General features: G+C 40.9%; 1 protein-coding gene across 2 annotated transcripts; it reads right to left on the bottom strand.

The window, feature by feature from the left end:
- Positions 1-5,369: 5,369 nt before the first annotated feature.
- cab39l1 (calcium binding protein 39, like 1) lies at positions 5,370-14,868 on the bottom strand. Of its 2 annotated transcripts, none has more exons than XM_079671539.1 (9): positions 14,662-14,868; positions 13,821-13,968; positions 13,579-13,743; positions 13,267-13,385; positions 11,838-12,006; positions 11,690-11,749; positions 11,542-11,607; positions 10,878-11,021; positions 5,370-8,750 (listed from the first exon to the last, which is right to left on the bottom strand). In XM_079671539.1, the coding sequence occupies exons 2-9, from the start codon at positions 13,935-13,937 to the stop codon at positions 8,559-8,561; spliced, it is 1,032 nt and encodes a 343-aa protein (XP_079527665.1). In that variant the 5' UTR covers positions 13,938-13,968; positions 14,662-14,868; the 3' UTR covers positions 5,370-8,558. The 2 variants fall into 2 exon arrangements, with proteins under 2 accessions (XP_079527665.1, XP_079527664.1); XM_079671538.1 differs by having other exon boundaries at positions 14,518-14,867.
- Positions 14,869-15,943: the final 1,075 nt, after the last annotated feature.

Raw genomic sequence — 15,943 nt, forward strand, 5'->3', positions numbered from 1 at the left:
GCAGTTCCTCGGCCGCTCTCTCTGACTCGACTTCTCCTACTCCCAACACTGTTGCGCAGTTGCAGTTGTATCTGTCCTGTTGTGCTGTGTTCGCACTTTGATCGTATACCTTGTCAGTCTCTCCTTGCGGGGAGACTTAAGAAAGTAAGCCGCTTTACATGTCTTTGCAGGCACGCTGTATTCTTTACTCAGAAGTGCAAAACCCTTTTTCTTTGGTTAATCCGTTTTCTCCTGTTTAATGTTAGTGTAGGTAAGAGTCTTGTGTGTTTATTTTCTTATTTGCTAGGCAAGATTTTGTGTTCAGAGATTTGTTTGTTTTGTGGGTTGTTGCACTTGTTTGTTAAAAAGAGAACTTTGGTAATTAAATGTACCAAACGGCATTCACTGTCTCATTGTCTATGTTCTTGGGAGTGGGAAAAGAGGAGGGAGTGCACATTTTATGCTGCGCCTAGGTTCCCCTAGATCTGGGCGTAACATAAATTGGGGGCTCGTCCGTCCGGTCTTTCCGTTCATTTCGTCGTGTTGGGTAAGCATTGCTATTTTTTTGTTTCTTGTACATTCTGGGTCTCTGGTTGACAGTTTTCTTTTTGGAATTCACAATGGAGTCAATTGGAATTGTTTACTACGGACCCTTCCATTGAGAGACTTGATGACTGCACAGTAGCAGATTTAGTGTTAATTGCACAGTTTTATGACGTGTTTGCCTACAAAAACAAGAGTTAAAAGACCTCTTGTGTGAAGAACTAGTCGAGAAAGGGTGTATTTGAGGAAAAACATGAAATGGTTGATCTCGCAGGTTTGTCCGCCCCACTCCAAGGCCTGCCTTCCCAAGCTGGGATGTCTGTAGAGGAGTTACAGCTGACTCTGGGCATCAGGGAGGTAGAGCGAAGACACAAGGAGTTGGAGGTGGAAGCCATGCACCTAAGGGTAAAGGTTCTGGAGATAGAGCGGGGAGTCGCTCTACCATCCAGTCCAACACCTACCCATAGATCACACACACAAATCCCCATGACAGTTTTGATGTGAGTAGGCACTTAGCATTAGTCCCACCTTTCAGAGAGTCAGAGGTGGATACGTACTTTAATGATTTTGAACGCATCGTTATTATGCCGCAGTGCCAAAGAGAGTGTGGCCTCTGTTATTACATTGCAAATTGGTGAGTACGGCTCAGGAAGTCTGTAATGCCCTGACTATTGAGGAGAGCCTCGACTATGACTTAGTGGAAACCACAGTCCTTCGTGCATATGAATTGGTTCCGGAGGCATACAGACAAAAATTTAGGAATGGTAAGAAAAATGTCAACCAGACTTATGTAGAGTTGGCGAGGGGAAAAGGTGGCCTTTTTGATAGGTGGTGTCAAGCCAGCGAAGTCACATCCAGAGAGGACATGCGCAAGCTCATTCTTTTGGAGGATTAAAAAATCAACTGCCGGGAAAAAAAATTCACCTATTTAAATGAGCAAAAAGTTGTCGCTTGCTGCTGCCGCAGTACTAACTCATAAAAATGCTTTTTATCTTCCAGTTTGCCGTGAGCCTGTGGCAAGTGACAGACGGGTAAGATCTCCTCCCCGTGGTAGCACCAAAACAGCTGATAATAGGGAGTGCTATTACTGCCGTGAGCAAGGACACCTCATTGTCGCCTGTCCTAGTCTAAAAAGGAGAGAGAGCAAAGAACAGGTGGAGAAACATCGTCCCCTATAGGTTTTATCCAAACCAAGCTGCACTCCTTAAACAACATTGCAACGAACGTGGAGGATAGCGAAATTGATGAGGCGTTCAGACCACCATGCCTTCAGCGTCCTTCAGAGTCCTTCAGTGTCCGTTAGGGTCCTTCGAGTCCGTTAGAGTCCGTTAGTCCTTGAGAGGTCAAACATTTTTCTTTAGGGGGAAATGTTTGATTGTTAGTTGGGGGGGGGGGTGTTAAGGCTCGGATACACCGGCCCGATATCGGCAGTAAATGGGATCGGGCCGAACATGAAAGTGGACACGCCCTATTCGGAGTGGTGTGCGCCGCACAGTCGGGTCTTTTATGCCGACCTCACGCCTTTTCTTGTTGAATCGGCGTCGGGAACACCACCGGAAGTCGGACAAAGGGATAACACTGATTGGCTGTTCAGCTAGCGAATCAGTGCATGAGAAGCGTTAACGGAAGTGAGGGAGGTAAACAATTGATTTAAGATGGAACACACGGACGGCTATTTCACCTCATCGGTTTATAGAGCTCCTGTTCATTCATGTTTTCAATGGACGAGAGTGAAAATGGAAAGAAACGCCATTTGTTGTTTGTTTATATCAGTCTGTTTTTCTTCTCTGTCTTCCGGTTGTTCCGGTTGTTGCCTCTTTTGAATGATGAATACACACTACCGCCGCCTGCTGGTAAGGAGAGTTATTGCCACTCACGCATGCGCAGTTCATACGTGCTCAGCTCGAATTTGCGGTGTGTTCCAGTGCGCGAAGTCGGCAAATACGCAGGAGAGTCCGGCGACGCAACAGTCGGTGTCGGCGACTTCTCAGGTGACTGGCCAGTGTATCTGGGCCTTTACGACCCTGGTCGTTATGTGTATTGTGTGTAGAGATTTTTCCCTCCTCCTGTGTGTGTGTGAGCAAGCAGGTGGTGCCCGTTAGCTGATTAGCTAACTTCAACAGGCTGATTGGTCCACCTGGGGAGACGGGAGAATATTTAACTTCAGCCGTGCACTTCCTCGGCCGCTCTCTCTGACTCGACTTCTCCTACTCCCAACACTGTTGCGCAGTTGTATCTGTTGTGCTGTGTTCGCACTTTGATCGTAAACCTTGTCAGTCTCTCCTTGCGGGGAGACTTAAGAAAGTAAGCCACTTTACCTGTCTTTGCAGGCACGCTGTATTCTTTACTCAGGAGTGCAAAACCCTTTTTCTTTGGTTAATCCGTTTTCTCCTGTTTAATGTTAGTGTAGGTAAGAGTCTTGTATGTTTTCTTATTTGTTAGGCAAGATTTTGTGTTCAGAGATTTGTTTGTTTTGTGGGTTGTTGCACTTGTTTGTTAAAAAGAGAACTTTGGTAATTAAATGTACCAAACGGCATTCACTGTCTCATTGTCTATGTTCTTGGGAGTGGGAAAAGAGGAGAGAGTGCACATTTTATGCTGCGCCTAGGTTCCCCTAGATCTGGGCGTAACAGTTATAATAGTCTTAACAGTCCTATTAATTATATTTGGTCTTACGTTCTCCTTTCTTTCCTTTCCAAAGAAAATTCCTCGCATGCGAGAACTACTTGGTAAATAAAACCTATTCTGACTTTCGATCATGTCAGATTTTTGGTACATTTATACAATGAGAAATACAATTAATTGCAACTGCCACTTTGGTCTTCCAAGTGTGCTTGATCTCAGTAAGCCTGCAGTGATAAAGAAGGAAGGTTAATTATGGTATTATTTAAAGTTTGTTTCTTGAAAACAGCGTTAGTTCACGGATGTAAGATCATTCTACAACATGAATTTGAATGTAGAGCTGCCTCTGGTGGAGGAATGATGTTTGGTTTTATGCGAGTTTGCGGGTGGTATAATTGACCTCCACGCAGACAATAGAGCTGTAGCCCATTGAGCCAGCCTCCTGGTAGGGTGGAATGTGCCCCAGTGTTTTGAACTGGGCTTACGCTGGGAGGGGGGGTTATTTTTAGCAATACCTATTTGCATCACTGGATAAAGAAGTTTGACAAGACGCAAGCGGTGACTGACTGTCTAGAATGATCTTCTGGAGATATACAATGTAATTCATTTAAATACATTTCCTTTCACCTTTTTGTTAAAATAGTTCACAGAAAGAATTGATCTTGGTTAGAAGTACAATAAGAACACATAATGTATTGACTTATGGACTATTGAATTATCAACGTGTTGCAGGGACTCTAAAACAAACGTTTTCCAAAAAAGAAAGGTGTTTTAAAACCAAAATTACTTAATTTGCTTTTGTCAATTCAAACCAAACACTAAACCTTTAAAATGACTTGAAACACATTGTTAGAAATGTTTTAAATTGAATCCCAGGTTACTGAACTGTATCCATATACACAACACTTGTGCCGCACTTTAAAAAAGGACAAAATGTGTTTCAGTAAGCTGGGATGAATATATTCACATCTCCACTTTTCAGTTTCTTTTTTATTTAACTTATGTTCATACACATTGTTATTTCTATTTAATTGAGGTTTTACTTTATATTAAATTTGCTTTTGTAAATAGATTTAATTGAATAATTTATTCTTTGCACATTTTATTTTATTGGGCATCTTACTTCTACTTCTCGTTTTTTTTATGAATATCTTCTTTTTAATATATTTTAACGTTTTACACTGTTGATATAAATATTTGTATTATATAAATGATCTTTTATTTATTTGCTTCTAAAATAGAGCAACTGTCACAAAACATTATTAAAACCCTATTTCCCCAAGAGATAATTGTAAGATATTTTATTTGTCAAACATTGTAACTAACGTGATTACATTGATCATAAATTTCAAATATTAAGTTATTTTCAGAATGTTAAGCTTTTATACGCCAGTTCGGTCGACACCACATGTGTCAAACTCAAGGCCCGGGGGCCAAATCAGGCCCTTGGTGGATTTAATTTCGGCCAACAGGATCATTTCTAATTACTATCAGATCTGGCCCGCCGGTATATTGCACGCTTCACTCAATCCTGAGGGTTTCCTCAGCTCAGAGCCTGAGCCCAAACATTAATGAAGATACCAAGTATCTGGCTTGAACTAGCATCACAGAGCAGCACACTGAGTTTCAATGTTTTCTTTTGCACTTTTTCTCTCACGACAACAGCGCATGTTTGCTTTTTTCTTTGAGGGAAATCGTTTTTTAAAGCTGTTGTTGGCCTGTGGAAAAATGTAATCATAAGAAATGAGTCTGGAAAAGCTGCAGATAGAGCCATAAGGAATGAATGCAACTGATTATTTAATGTTTAATGTTGTTTTTATAGGCAATTTAAGCTTCGTTAGTTCCAGGTTTAATATGTGCAATAAGTTCATTTCAATACGTTTTGCAATAAACATTGAACCAGTCTGGCCCTCGACTATTACCCATTTTTTTATTTTGGCCCACTGTGTATTTGACACCCATGGTCTACACACTTAATTTAAGACTAATTATATGAGTAAAACTAAACGTAGGGGAGAAAAACTCTCTTCCTTTCCAAAATGTTTGTCATATACATTGAACATTTTTTTTTTTTTTTAAAGAAGCCATAAATGTCAGTGGTCAGTCAAACACAAGTGTTTCCACTACACACACTAATCAAGCATTAATGGGAAACACCTGCGTGCAGCCGCTAAGTGGCTAGCAGTTATCCAAGTCCACTCAACCGTTAAAGCAACACACACGTATAAATTGCCATAAAGTTTTATTTTCATGAATGCTTTCACACTTTTTATCCTTTATAAAGTTATGTACACATAATTGGCTCCCATGGTAAATAAAGGAAAGAGAAGGAGGGGAAAAGAGAAGGCAACAAGAGTAAAAATAAAAAGTAAAGCACAACAAATATTTAAAAACAGAAAACCCCTAAATCATGAAATATATAGTATTGATCATAAGGAATTTGTGTTGACATCTACATACTATTGCCAGTGATTTATATACTCATATTAGAGGTAGGGTTAGAAACATGAGATGCTTTGTTTTAGTAATACCAAATGTTGCCAACAGCGCCCCCCGATGGGACGACTGTGTACAGCACGTCCTCTCCAAAGCGCAACGTCATGACACTTTCAGAAAGTTTGTATGAGCAAATTAAAAAATATTCTTCTCAAAGTTGAGTTTTTTCCCCACAAAAAAGTCAGATAAGCTTGGATATTATAACGCAACACTTTGTCAGCTAGCTGTAAGTGTGTTTGTGCTCATTAAGATATAAATAATGACTTGTGTTTGCAGGTTATATAGGTCCGATTCATTAGTATCATTTTTGAGAAATTGTGTCTCACATTAGTAACAAGTTGGTCACCGTAAGGGTATTTTAAAGAAAAAAAGACTTTCAGACAAACTTTCTTTCATAAACTGGTGGCATGACAGTGCCCTGTGTGAAGGACTTCAGTCTATTTGTGCATAATGTACCACGTTCACAGCAGAGTTCCCAAATTTCATATGGATCCGTTAATGCTGACCTTGTGACTATCTGGTGCAGTGTACCAAATAGTGATTAAAAAAAAGTTAATCCATCACAGCCGAGTGTAGTTTATTAAAATATATATCCACACTCAAGATTACATCGAGCGAATGGTGATAAAGCTACACTAGATGTGGAGAAATTAATGCATTTTGGAACTTGTAATATACATTTTGACTTTGGTTTTTAAAAAGGTCTGGAATTTATTTCACATTACGATCCATTAAATGTCTTTAAATAAGGCAACGTTCATTACAAGGCACCACACTGCAATTCATTATGAATTAACGTTTGTGTGGCGCCACCCAATGAAATAATTAAGTTTAAAAATCTAGCTTTCCATTGTGAAAACCAGGTCGCAGTTCTCGTTCAAGTTTGAACATATACATCAAGTTTAGGCATGCATACAAACCACTGTTGTGCATTTGAAACTGTCAAATCAAATATCTTGTCAAAGGAAGGAAAGGAAAGAGAACACAGCATTTGCAAACTCAAATCCCATGAGGTATATACTAGGAGACTGTGCGCACAGACAACATATTTATTGAAATCCCCACTGTGTCATTTTAGTGACAATGGGGGAAGTAAGGCAATCATTTCAACGCTTCTTTAAAGAAATATAAACTAATCAGTGATGCACGTGAGGAACTCAAGAAATTCAGTGCTCTTCATCCAAAACAAACTTGTTTTTAAAAAAGTGCTTGTGGTTATTCTGGCAATGTATTGACATCTGATAGGACGAAGAGCCTTCTGATGCACCATGGGTATGTTACAGTGTGTTCTATAGGGTGGTGCAGGAGTGAGTCCTAAAACCTGGAGGAAAAAACGTAGTAATTTACAATAAATTGTTTTACTCGTTTGGTGCCTGGAATATGTAGTTAACACAAGCTGAAGAGATCTGCACGTTGAAATATGACTAAATCAAATGGGGAAATCCAATTGCCTTTTCTCGAGGGAGCCCTTTGCGATGCCAAGTTCTGGGTCTGGCTGACAGAAATGCAACATTATAAGTCACTGCAACACTTCAACTATTATTTAAAAAGTATTATAATAATCGGTTTAGCCATAAAGAGAAGAACATGAAGTTGTTTCGTGTTTTCCTTTGCCACCCCCTTTTCTTTTTGTATTCTTTGGTTATGAGGTAACTAATGTACGGATGGGTTTACATGTAATGGAGGCGATGTTTGTTAAAGCAAATTATTCGAGTCAAATGAAATGTCTATTACTTCATATCCTCAAATCTTGTGCAACAGATGTTCAATATGCGTCAAAGGAAAAATAGGAATTTCTTCAGGATGAAAAATGATCATGCTTTCGTATGAATATAATAGATTCACAGTGTAACATACTTATGATGCATCGTCATGGGCAACACCTCCTTGTTAACGGCATTATATCTTATGCTATGCATTGTTGAAATGAGAACTGTCAGGTAGTTTCAAATGAGTTTAAATGAAGGCTTTCTATCTGTGCTTGTGTACGAGAGGCTCTCACTGAGATCAATGGGTGGACCCTGGCTGTCCGTGTTAGCATTGAATGGGCGGCTGCTACCCTGCAGCATTATCAGATGTTTCTATTTCAGTCATGTAAGCCTCGCTGAGCGCAGCCGGAAAAAAAAGAGAAAAAGAATTGCAGCGTTATTAATTGATTCCTCTATGGTTTTGATTTCCTCTTCCTGCGCCAGCTAATGCATCGGCAAGCACAGCACTGCAGGAACATTTCTGACCTTACACACGCAACCAAAAGGCCTATTAACTACTTATGAATCACCAAAAAATGGCTATGTGCTGACCCGGCCAGTATGTCACTGCCAATCTAAATAAATCAATAAAGTCCCTGTACAACACAACAGCTTACAATAAGGCAATAAACCAAACCTATGCAGGACTAAATGTTCAGAGTGTGTTTTAAGCCGTTTACCATGAAGATACATTAGAAAAATAATATATTTACTTCTCGATCTCTAAAATAGACATGTTTTCTGAGAAAGATTTAAAGATCACACGTTGGCTGTGAATGGGGCGACGTTTCTGTCATTCTACGCTCTCTGCCAGCATCGGTGTTTGGTGGAAAGGGTAACAGTTTAAGGTCCAACATTACAAGAACGGACTTTTCATTATCACTAAAGAAGAAGAAGAAGAAGATAAGCACTATGGTTTAAATAACAGTTATTGGCCCACTCAGGTTGCTGGATGGAAATCACCTTCACATCCAAACAAAAAAAAAATAGAAAGTGAAGGAAGTACTTTTTTTCCTATATTTTGTAGTTAATAAGATTTTAATGAAGCACGTCTTTTTAGACTCTCTCTCTCTCTCTCTCTCTCTCTCTCTCTCTCTTTCTCTCTCTGCAGCTCCAGCCAGCACTACCTTAAACCTCAACCACCTGACGGAGCGCTTGTTTCCGGGCACCTTAAGCTTCCTCCGGTGCCGCGGGCCTCTTCAGGTCCCGGATCTGCTTAATCAGATAGTTCTTCTCGTCGCAGAACTGCTCGTCCTCTGACCGGTCGGTCTGGAAGTGGCTCAGGAACTCCACCAGTTTGGTCTGGTTCTTCAGCAGGATGTCCAGCACGGGCTGGGTCTTGTTGGGGTTCGCAACAAATACCTTTAAAAAAAGGAGCATTTTTTTTAATGTATACACCACTTTCAATGTTCAAAGTAGTAATGTCAGCAGAATTTCTCTTCAAAATAATCAGAATATTTTATTTATACCAGAGGATATTACATTTGCGATAGCTGCTTCATTTCAGTATAAAATGAATGAAAATAAATACATGATAATAATATTGACATTATATATTTCTTCTGTTGTTACTTCTTTTACCTCTTGACTACTAGGGAACTAACATCAAAATAATAAGTTGAAGTAAATATATAGAATATAGAATTTCTCTGCCACACACTCCCTCTTGCCTGGCAGTATGAGGAGAAATAAACAGCTTTTTTGAACAGTAAAGTATGTAAACATGTCACAGTAGAGACACAATATACTAATGCTACGTTCACACCGGACGTGATGCGAATATTCGCTTCGCTCTAATCGCATCACTCTAGTCTAATGCTACGTTCAGACCGGACGCGATGCGACGTTTGGGGGCGGCGCGATTACGTTATGTAAAGTCAATGCAGAGACGCGATCAGACGCAAATTCGATCAGACGCAAATTCGCGCCGACAGCGCGCATGAAGCGGTGGATGCGGCGCGAATCACGCGATAGAAGGGGGCCGCGTCAAACACGAGAGTTCAATTTTTTCAACTCGAGCGTCAAATTCACGTGACGCGTTCTCGCGAAAGCCAATCAGAGGTGAGGATCTCAGCATGCCATCATTTAGAAATGTGTATTACAATTGAATCACTGTAAAATATGTTCATTTTGTTGTAGTTGTAGCCCCCTAGCCAGCGCGTCTTGTTTGAATGATGCGAGTAAACACAGCCGGCAGCTGCGGTGAAACTCGAGCGATTAGAGCGAAGCGAATATTCGCATCGCGTCCGGTCTGAACCCAATGGCTAATGTTTTCTGGTTGAACGTCAGTGACGGCAGGCTGAGATCCTCACCGCTGATTGACTTCCGCGAGAACGCATCAAGTGAATTTGACGCTCGAGTTGAAAAAATTGAACTCTCGCGTTTGACGTGGCACAGTTCAATCGCGCGTGATTCGTGCCGCGTCCACCGCTTCATGCTCGCCGTCGGAGCGAATTTGCGCCTGTCCGCGTCTCTGCATTGACTTTACATGTAATCGCGCCGCCCCCAAACATCGCATCGCGTCCGTTTTGAACGCAGCATAATGCTACGTTCACACCGGACGCGATGCGAATATTCGCTTCGCTCTAAACGCTCCTATCGCATCGCTCTAGTCGCTCGAGTTTCACCGCGGCTGCCAGCTGTGTTTACTCGCATCATTCAAACAAGACGCGCTGGCTAGGGGACTACAACTACAACAAAATGAACATATTTTACCGTGATTAAATTGTAATACACGTTTCTAAATGATGCCGAAGTAACAACATACTGATACCGGTTAGTAAAAACTACATGAATTAATGCTTTGACAAGTCTGCAGACAAGACGGCAGGCGGAAAACCTTTTAAAATGCTTGTTTTCTGAATGGAGATTGGGTCGAACAGGCTAAGCTAACGTTGTATATGCTCATTCCACACTCACAACGGCCTACAGACATAAATAAACCAGCGACTGTATTCGCCATGACACAGACAGTCTGTGGTTTGTACTTGTTTAACTTATGTCTAGTTTCTGAACAGATATGAGGAGCTGTGATCTCTGTGTGCTAACAGCTAATGGCTGATGTTTTCTGGTTGAACGTGAGTGACGGCAGGCTGAGATCCTCACCTCTGATTGGCTTCCGCGAGAAAGCGTCACGTGAATTTGACGCTCGAGTTGAAAAAATTGAACTCTCGCGTTTGACGCGGCACAGTTCAATCGCCTCAATCGCGCCGCGTCCACCGCTTCATGCGCGCCGTCGGAGCGAATTTGCGTATCTACATTGACTTTACATGTAATCGCGCCGCCCCCAAACGTCGCATCGCGTCCGGTCTGAACGTAGCATAATATGAACCTGAACATGAGTATAATAGGGTCCCTTTAATAAAGATGTTAATGATGAAAACTAGATTATTGCTAGAAATGTACCATGTAATACAGTAGTAATCCTAAATGTTATAAGTATTGCTCTACGCTCTAAAGCAGCTTTAGTTCCAAAACTACAATGCTTACCTTGAACACGTGGAATGCCTCAAACTGGATGTTTCGGCTGTTGTCTCTGAGCAGGTTCATCATCAGCTTCAGGTTCTCTGCCCGACTGATGTACTTTGTCATCACAGTGAAGTTGTGCCTATCCAGAAGAAGTTCCCCAAGGAGCTGAACAACAGTATGGAATTTATTGTAAGACCTTTGCGGATACTTCCTTTAGCATACTGCATGTCATACACTGTGAACATCTGTGCAGTGTGTGAATTTCAACCATGTAGTATTTCAAATCAAATCGCATATGGCTGCTGTGCCCTCAACGCAAGTGATGATCGCGGCTGTTAGCTCAACATTGTTGTTCAAGGTAGCAAAACATTACAGATTACGCAATCAACCCAATCAAATCAACTGGGGTTTCTTTTCAAAACCAGCATGGTGGTACGTTAATTAAATACTGAAAAAGAAACAGGTATAACTTTTATTTGTAGAGTACTGTCTATACCAATGCAACCACAACAGTGGCTGGTTGCGCAACTTTTGTTATGTAGCCAAGATGGCAGTCATTGAGTGTTGAAGGTTCCCACGTTCCATATGCATATTTAGACACAGCACTTGTTAAAGTCAATGCACAATCAACTGAGAGCATATCAGTAAAACAGTGCTTTTCATTTGACAGCAGTGGATGTTCTACCTTCAAAGACTGTCGTTTGGTGACGTAGTTCTCAGAGTGCAGCAGTTTCTCGTATTCTGTAAACACCTGAAGATAAATAAAGGTATATTAGGCGCGTCAAAGGCATTCTCTCCTTTAAAAAGGTCAAAATCCACTGCAGAAATCTCACCCTGTCATAATTGTTCTCCAGGAAATCCGCACACATAATCTTGTGCCTTGTGAGGAGATCCTGAGAGGGAATAGATAAGAGCGAGATATAAGATAAGAACTGTTGGTATGAGGAATATGTCAAACTGAAAGAAAATACAGCAGCGCACCTTAAATGAAGCAAAAGCATCTGAGGCAATGTCAAAGGTCGAGAGCTCTACGTAACGGAAGAAGCAGTAGAAGTCTTCAGAGAAGAGCACCGTCCGTGCCAGAGGCTCGTGGCGCAGGCACTCTCTCAGCATCATCCCACAGTTCAGAGCCACTTCTGCACTCTCATATCTGCACAGTTAATGCGTGTCAGGCCAAAGGCAAGTCATTTACATCATCAGCATTCAATACAGTGTAAAACAAACACTGGAAATGTCACTCTTAACACTTTAAACACTGTTAAAGGTGGCGTAGGTAAGAATGGAGAAACCAGCTCGAGTGCGCTAGAATTTGAAAGTACAGGAGAAAAAAAAACGGGAAAAACCTGCCACTTCCTTACAGAGCCCCTCCTCCAACACACACGAACGTGCACATGACCAATGAGGGCACGAGATAAGTTTGTGCACAGATGGAAGGCTGACAGGCAGGTAGGCCATCCAGTTATTTTAGCCAGGCCGGCTAAAATGATTGGTCGTGGTTTTTACAGTACTACGGCTTCCACAGATGACATTTTTTATGTATTTATTGTCAAAGCATTTAAGATATTCATTGCTATCGGGATGTTAAGAGCATTCCATGGAATATAACCAAAAAGTGTTTCTGAAATAAATTACATACCCCCACCTTTAATGAGGCATTACATTTGTCAGTAAAAAAACGTTGGTCTTATTTCCTATGGTGATGTCTTTTGAAAGTCTCTGAATGTAGACGGTTCACATGCAAAATATATTTTAAAAAAGAGTGTCTAGCAGAAGAATCATCAGGTTAAACATCAGGTTTAGATGTCCATGTCCGATCACTCAAACTGTTTGTTCCTCTTTCGAGACGTGACATTTAAAACCAAGTTCAAAATCCTGCACAGCTCTTGATTCAATTCTTAAAAACTGCACATATTTTAGCTCTTTTTTTTTACAACTTCAATCTTTTTATTGTGTTTATGTATGCGCTGTAATACATCAAAGCAAATTCCTTGTATGTGTAAACCTAGTCTAATCTGTGTCCGAAAACACCAGACTCAATGGACCATAATGCAATGCAGCCATAACACATGCTGCTCTCCAGACAGGATGACTCAGTTTCTTTAGAGCTGTAAAACCAGCACTACTATCACTCTCTTCATCAACATGCGTTACCCACAGGTGAAGGCAACAAGTTAGCGCTCGTTCCTCTGGGAGTTGTCGAAACACATACTGGGTTATGTTTAAAAAAAGAAAAAAAGAAATCACAGTGCATGTTGAAGAAATGTGATCTTACGAAAAAAGCTTTTTTTTAAAGTACCTAAAAATGATTTGGTTACAGTTTAAGAGTAGTTCATGTTGGTTTTGTAACAGTGCCACACACATTAAAATGTTTCAAAAAGTGACTTCCTGCAGCCTGAAAAGATGAACTTACCCTTTCAGAAGCATGAAGAGGATCTGTTGTTGGGTAGAGATGTATTCTACCGTGGGTGTACGGGTTCCAATCTGACGTCTCACAATATTGCTGAACAAATGAACCACATCCTTCTTCCCCTGTAAAAACAAAAAAGAAAGCACTTAGAGAGATGAACGGTTAACTGATGATATCCAGCATGGTTTTTTGCTTTGGGCATCGATGTTCAAATCAGGCAGTGGGAGCGCTGCTGACCATTTGGTGTTTGAACAGAGGGATCAATACTTTTAACACACATAAAAATCACCGCAGAAAGAGGTACATTTTCCCCACCTCAAAATCAATCCTCTGCAGGTTTGCAATGAGGGCGATGAGGAGGTTGGTGTTGTACAACTCTTGAGCAAGCTGAGCCACCGCTTCAGTTTGAGGCTCCTTGTCACCTGTTCCACTCAGTACCTCCTTCAGTGAAGCCAGGTTTTTTGACACCTCCTCTGCAACCTTTAATACGAAAAAACAGTTAATGACTAAGACTAGCAGAAGGTGTTAAGAATAGTAGACGCAAATGTGAGACCAACCTTTTCACACTTTTTGCTGTCCCCAGCATCCATCTTTTCCATGTATGCCACATTCTCCTTCAAACTCCTCACTATATCAGCTGGACTCTTCTGAGACTTCCCAAACGGAAAAGGCATGACTGAAAGCTGGTGTTACAAGCCCAAATCTCTGAGGAAATAAAAGTGCTTCAAATTACTTTGACATACTATAAGAGCAATTCAACTTCCTGTACCTCCTTGCATCAGGAAATGGCTGAAAAACTCTTACCTGAAGCAAGCAACGATACAGTTTATTAGTTATACTGCCTGACTGAAATTCGGCACTCATAAGTAAAACTACAGTGTTAAAGAACATGACACACACAGCTAGCTAACATTGCTAACCTTACAGTAGTTTTCAAAGATAATGCGGGTAGATTAGCGCTAAAGTTACACTTCTACGACATGTTTAACCTTCGGTATTAGTTTTCACGAGTTAGCATTGACCATGCCAGAAAAAAATGCCAACTTTTTTAGACCGAAACGAGGATCAAATGTGGAATAAGACGGTAACAATGTCAACGTTACAGCAGTGTTCAGCAGCAAAGTTGAGCTAGCTTGTGACCTAGTTAGCTGTAGCAAGAAAACTAGCGGACTGGCGTCAGTACGTGGACAGCGAGCACCCTGAAACACACATCACACACTGCTGAAATATTCAGCTGAGGCTGTCAAGACTCACCGAGTGAAATGTGGTGTTGAAGCTGAAGGAGGCTCGGCGGCTAAAGGTTAGCTAGCAGGCTAGCAAGTTTTCCTCACTTGTGTCCACTGTAACGCTACTTTGAACGTTATCTGAGGTCTCTGGGTGTAGCTCTCTAATACGTACCAATTGTAGCTACAAGTTGTTCAAACGGACGACCTTCATAGCTGTTGTATTTCATATAAATCTCCACTCGTGACCGCCTGTCACCTAACTTGCTAGCTGCCTAGTTATGGAGCGAGAGTTGCTGGGCTGGCCTGTCTGACAACTTCATTTCCCTGTTCTCTTCTGCTCAAACTCTCGTCCTCTCCTCATCCCGGGGACACTGGGCGGGTATGTTTTGCTTTACAAAATGACTGCCACCCGCATTGGCCAATCACTTTGCCCGAGGTGAGGACATGGAAACGCCCTCTCCGCTCTGGGTGCGCTTGTATCATGGCTCTTCAATTTCGTGTGGGTGGGCAGATTAAAGAACACACTGGAAGCCTCATTTGTCGGAATGCCCTGTAACTGTAATCGAGTGCACCCGAATTATCAAAAAAAATAAGGCACAGAAATCTAGTTGAGAATTGTTAGGCTTTAAGATTAGACAGCCATTTTCATTTTATGTGTTTGGAACATAACTTTTATAAACAACGTAGAATATATGTGTAAAACATAGGAGAACATTTAAAGTTATATTTAATAGTAGTAGTTTTCCTTCATCAAGTTCTCAACATTAATCCAGCATATTGTGGGATATGCAATTAATACACCTCCTTTGCTAAATAACATACATGTTTTTCTTTATGCAATGCACCCCTCTCTAACACGCATTAAACGGGACATTTGATTACATTTATTTGAATCTAATTCAATTTAACATTTAATATAAACAAGTTCCTAGCCTTAAGTGATGCACATTGTTGAACAGTGTTGCTCTTTGTGGCTCCCATTTCATTCCAAAATCATTACAGATCCACCTCTGTGTAACATGTAGTTGATGGTATTTAGCAATTACTGCTCAGGTTCCATTGCACAGAGGTGATGGTTGTCCTTTCTTTACTGCACAGTCTGTCTGGAGAAGAGTCTTTGGCCATCATACAACTACAAGACTTTATGGAGGACAACAATTTATTTCACTTGGAGCAGTCAAGCTTTTTATCTGGCCATATAGCGCTGCTGACATTCTGGTTTTATTGTTGACTATCTTGATAAAAAGCACCAACATGCAGCACAATTTGTACATCTGTAAAATACTTTTATGCTATTGATGGCAACATTTTGTTAAATACGCTGTTGTTTATTGGTTTTAGTGAACTGCATTCATGGTTTAAATCACATCTTTCAGATGCGTAGGTCTTCTGCTTATTGCTCTTCTCTAGCTACCATAATAAAACAGTATCCATTTCACAATTGTATAATAGCA

Source organism: Notothenia rossii (assembly GCF_949606895.1).
Source record: "Notothenia rossii genome assembly, chromosome: 3".
NCBI lineage: Eukaryota > Metazoa > Chordata > Actinopteri > Perciformes > Nototheniidae > Notothenia > Notothenia rossii.

Coding starts and splice junctions, on each gene's coding strand:
- cab39l1 (XM_079671539.1), bottom strand. CDS start 13,937: ATGCCTTTTCCGTTTGGGAAGTCTCAGAAGAGTCCAGCTGATATAGTG. Junction 13,744..13,820: donor ACAGCAAAAAGTGTGAAAAG/GTTGGTCTCACA, acceptor TTCGTATTAAAG/GTTGCAGAGGAGGTGTCAAA. Junction 11,022..11,541: donor CCAAACGACAGTCTTTGAAG/GTAGAACATCCA, acceptor ACTGTTGTTCAG/CTCCTTGGGGAACTTCTTCT.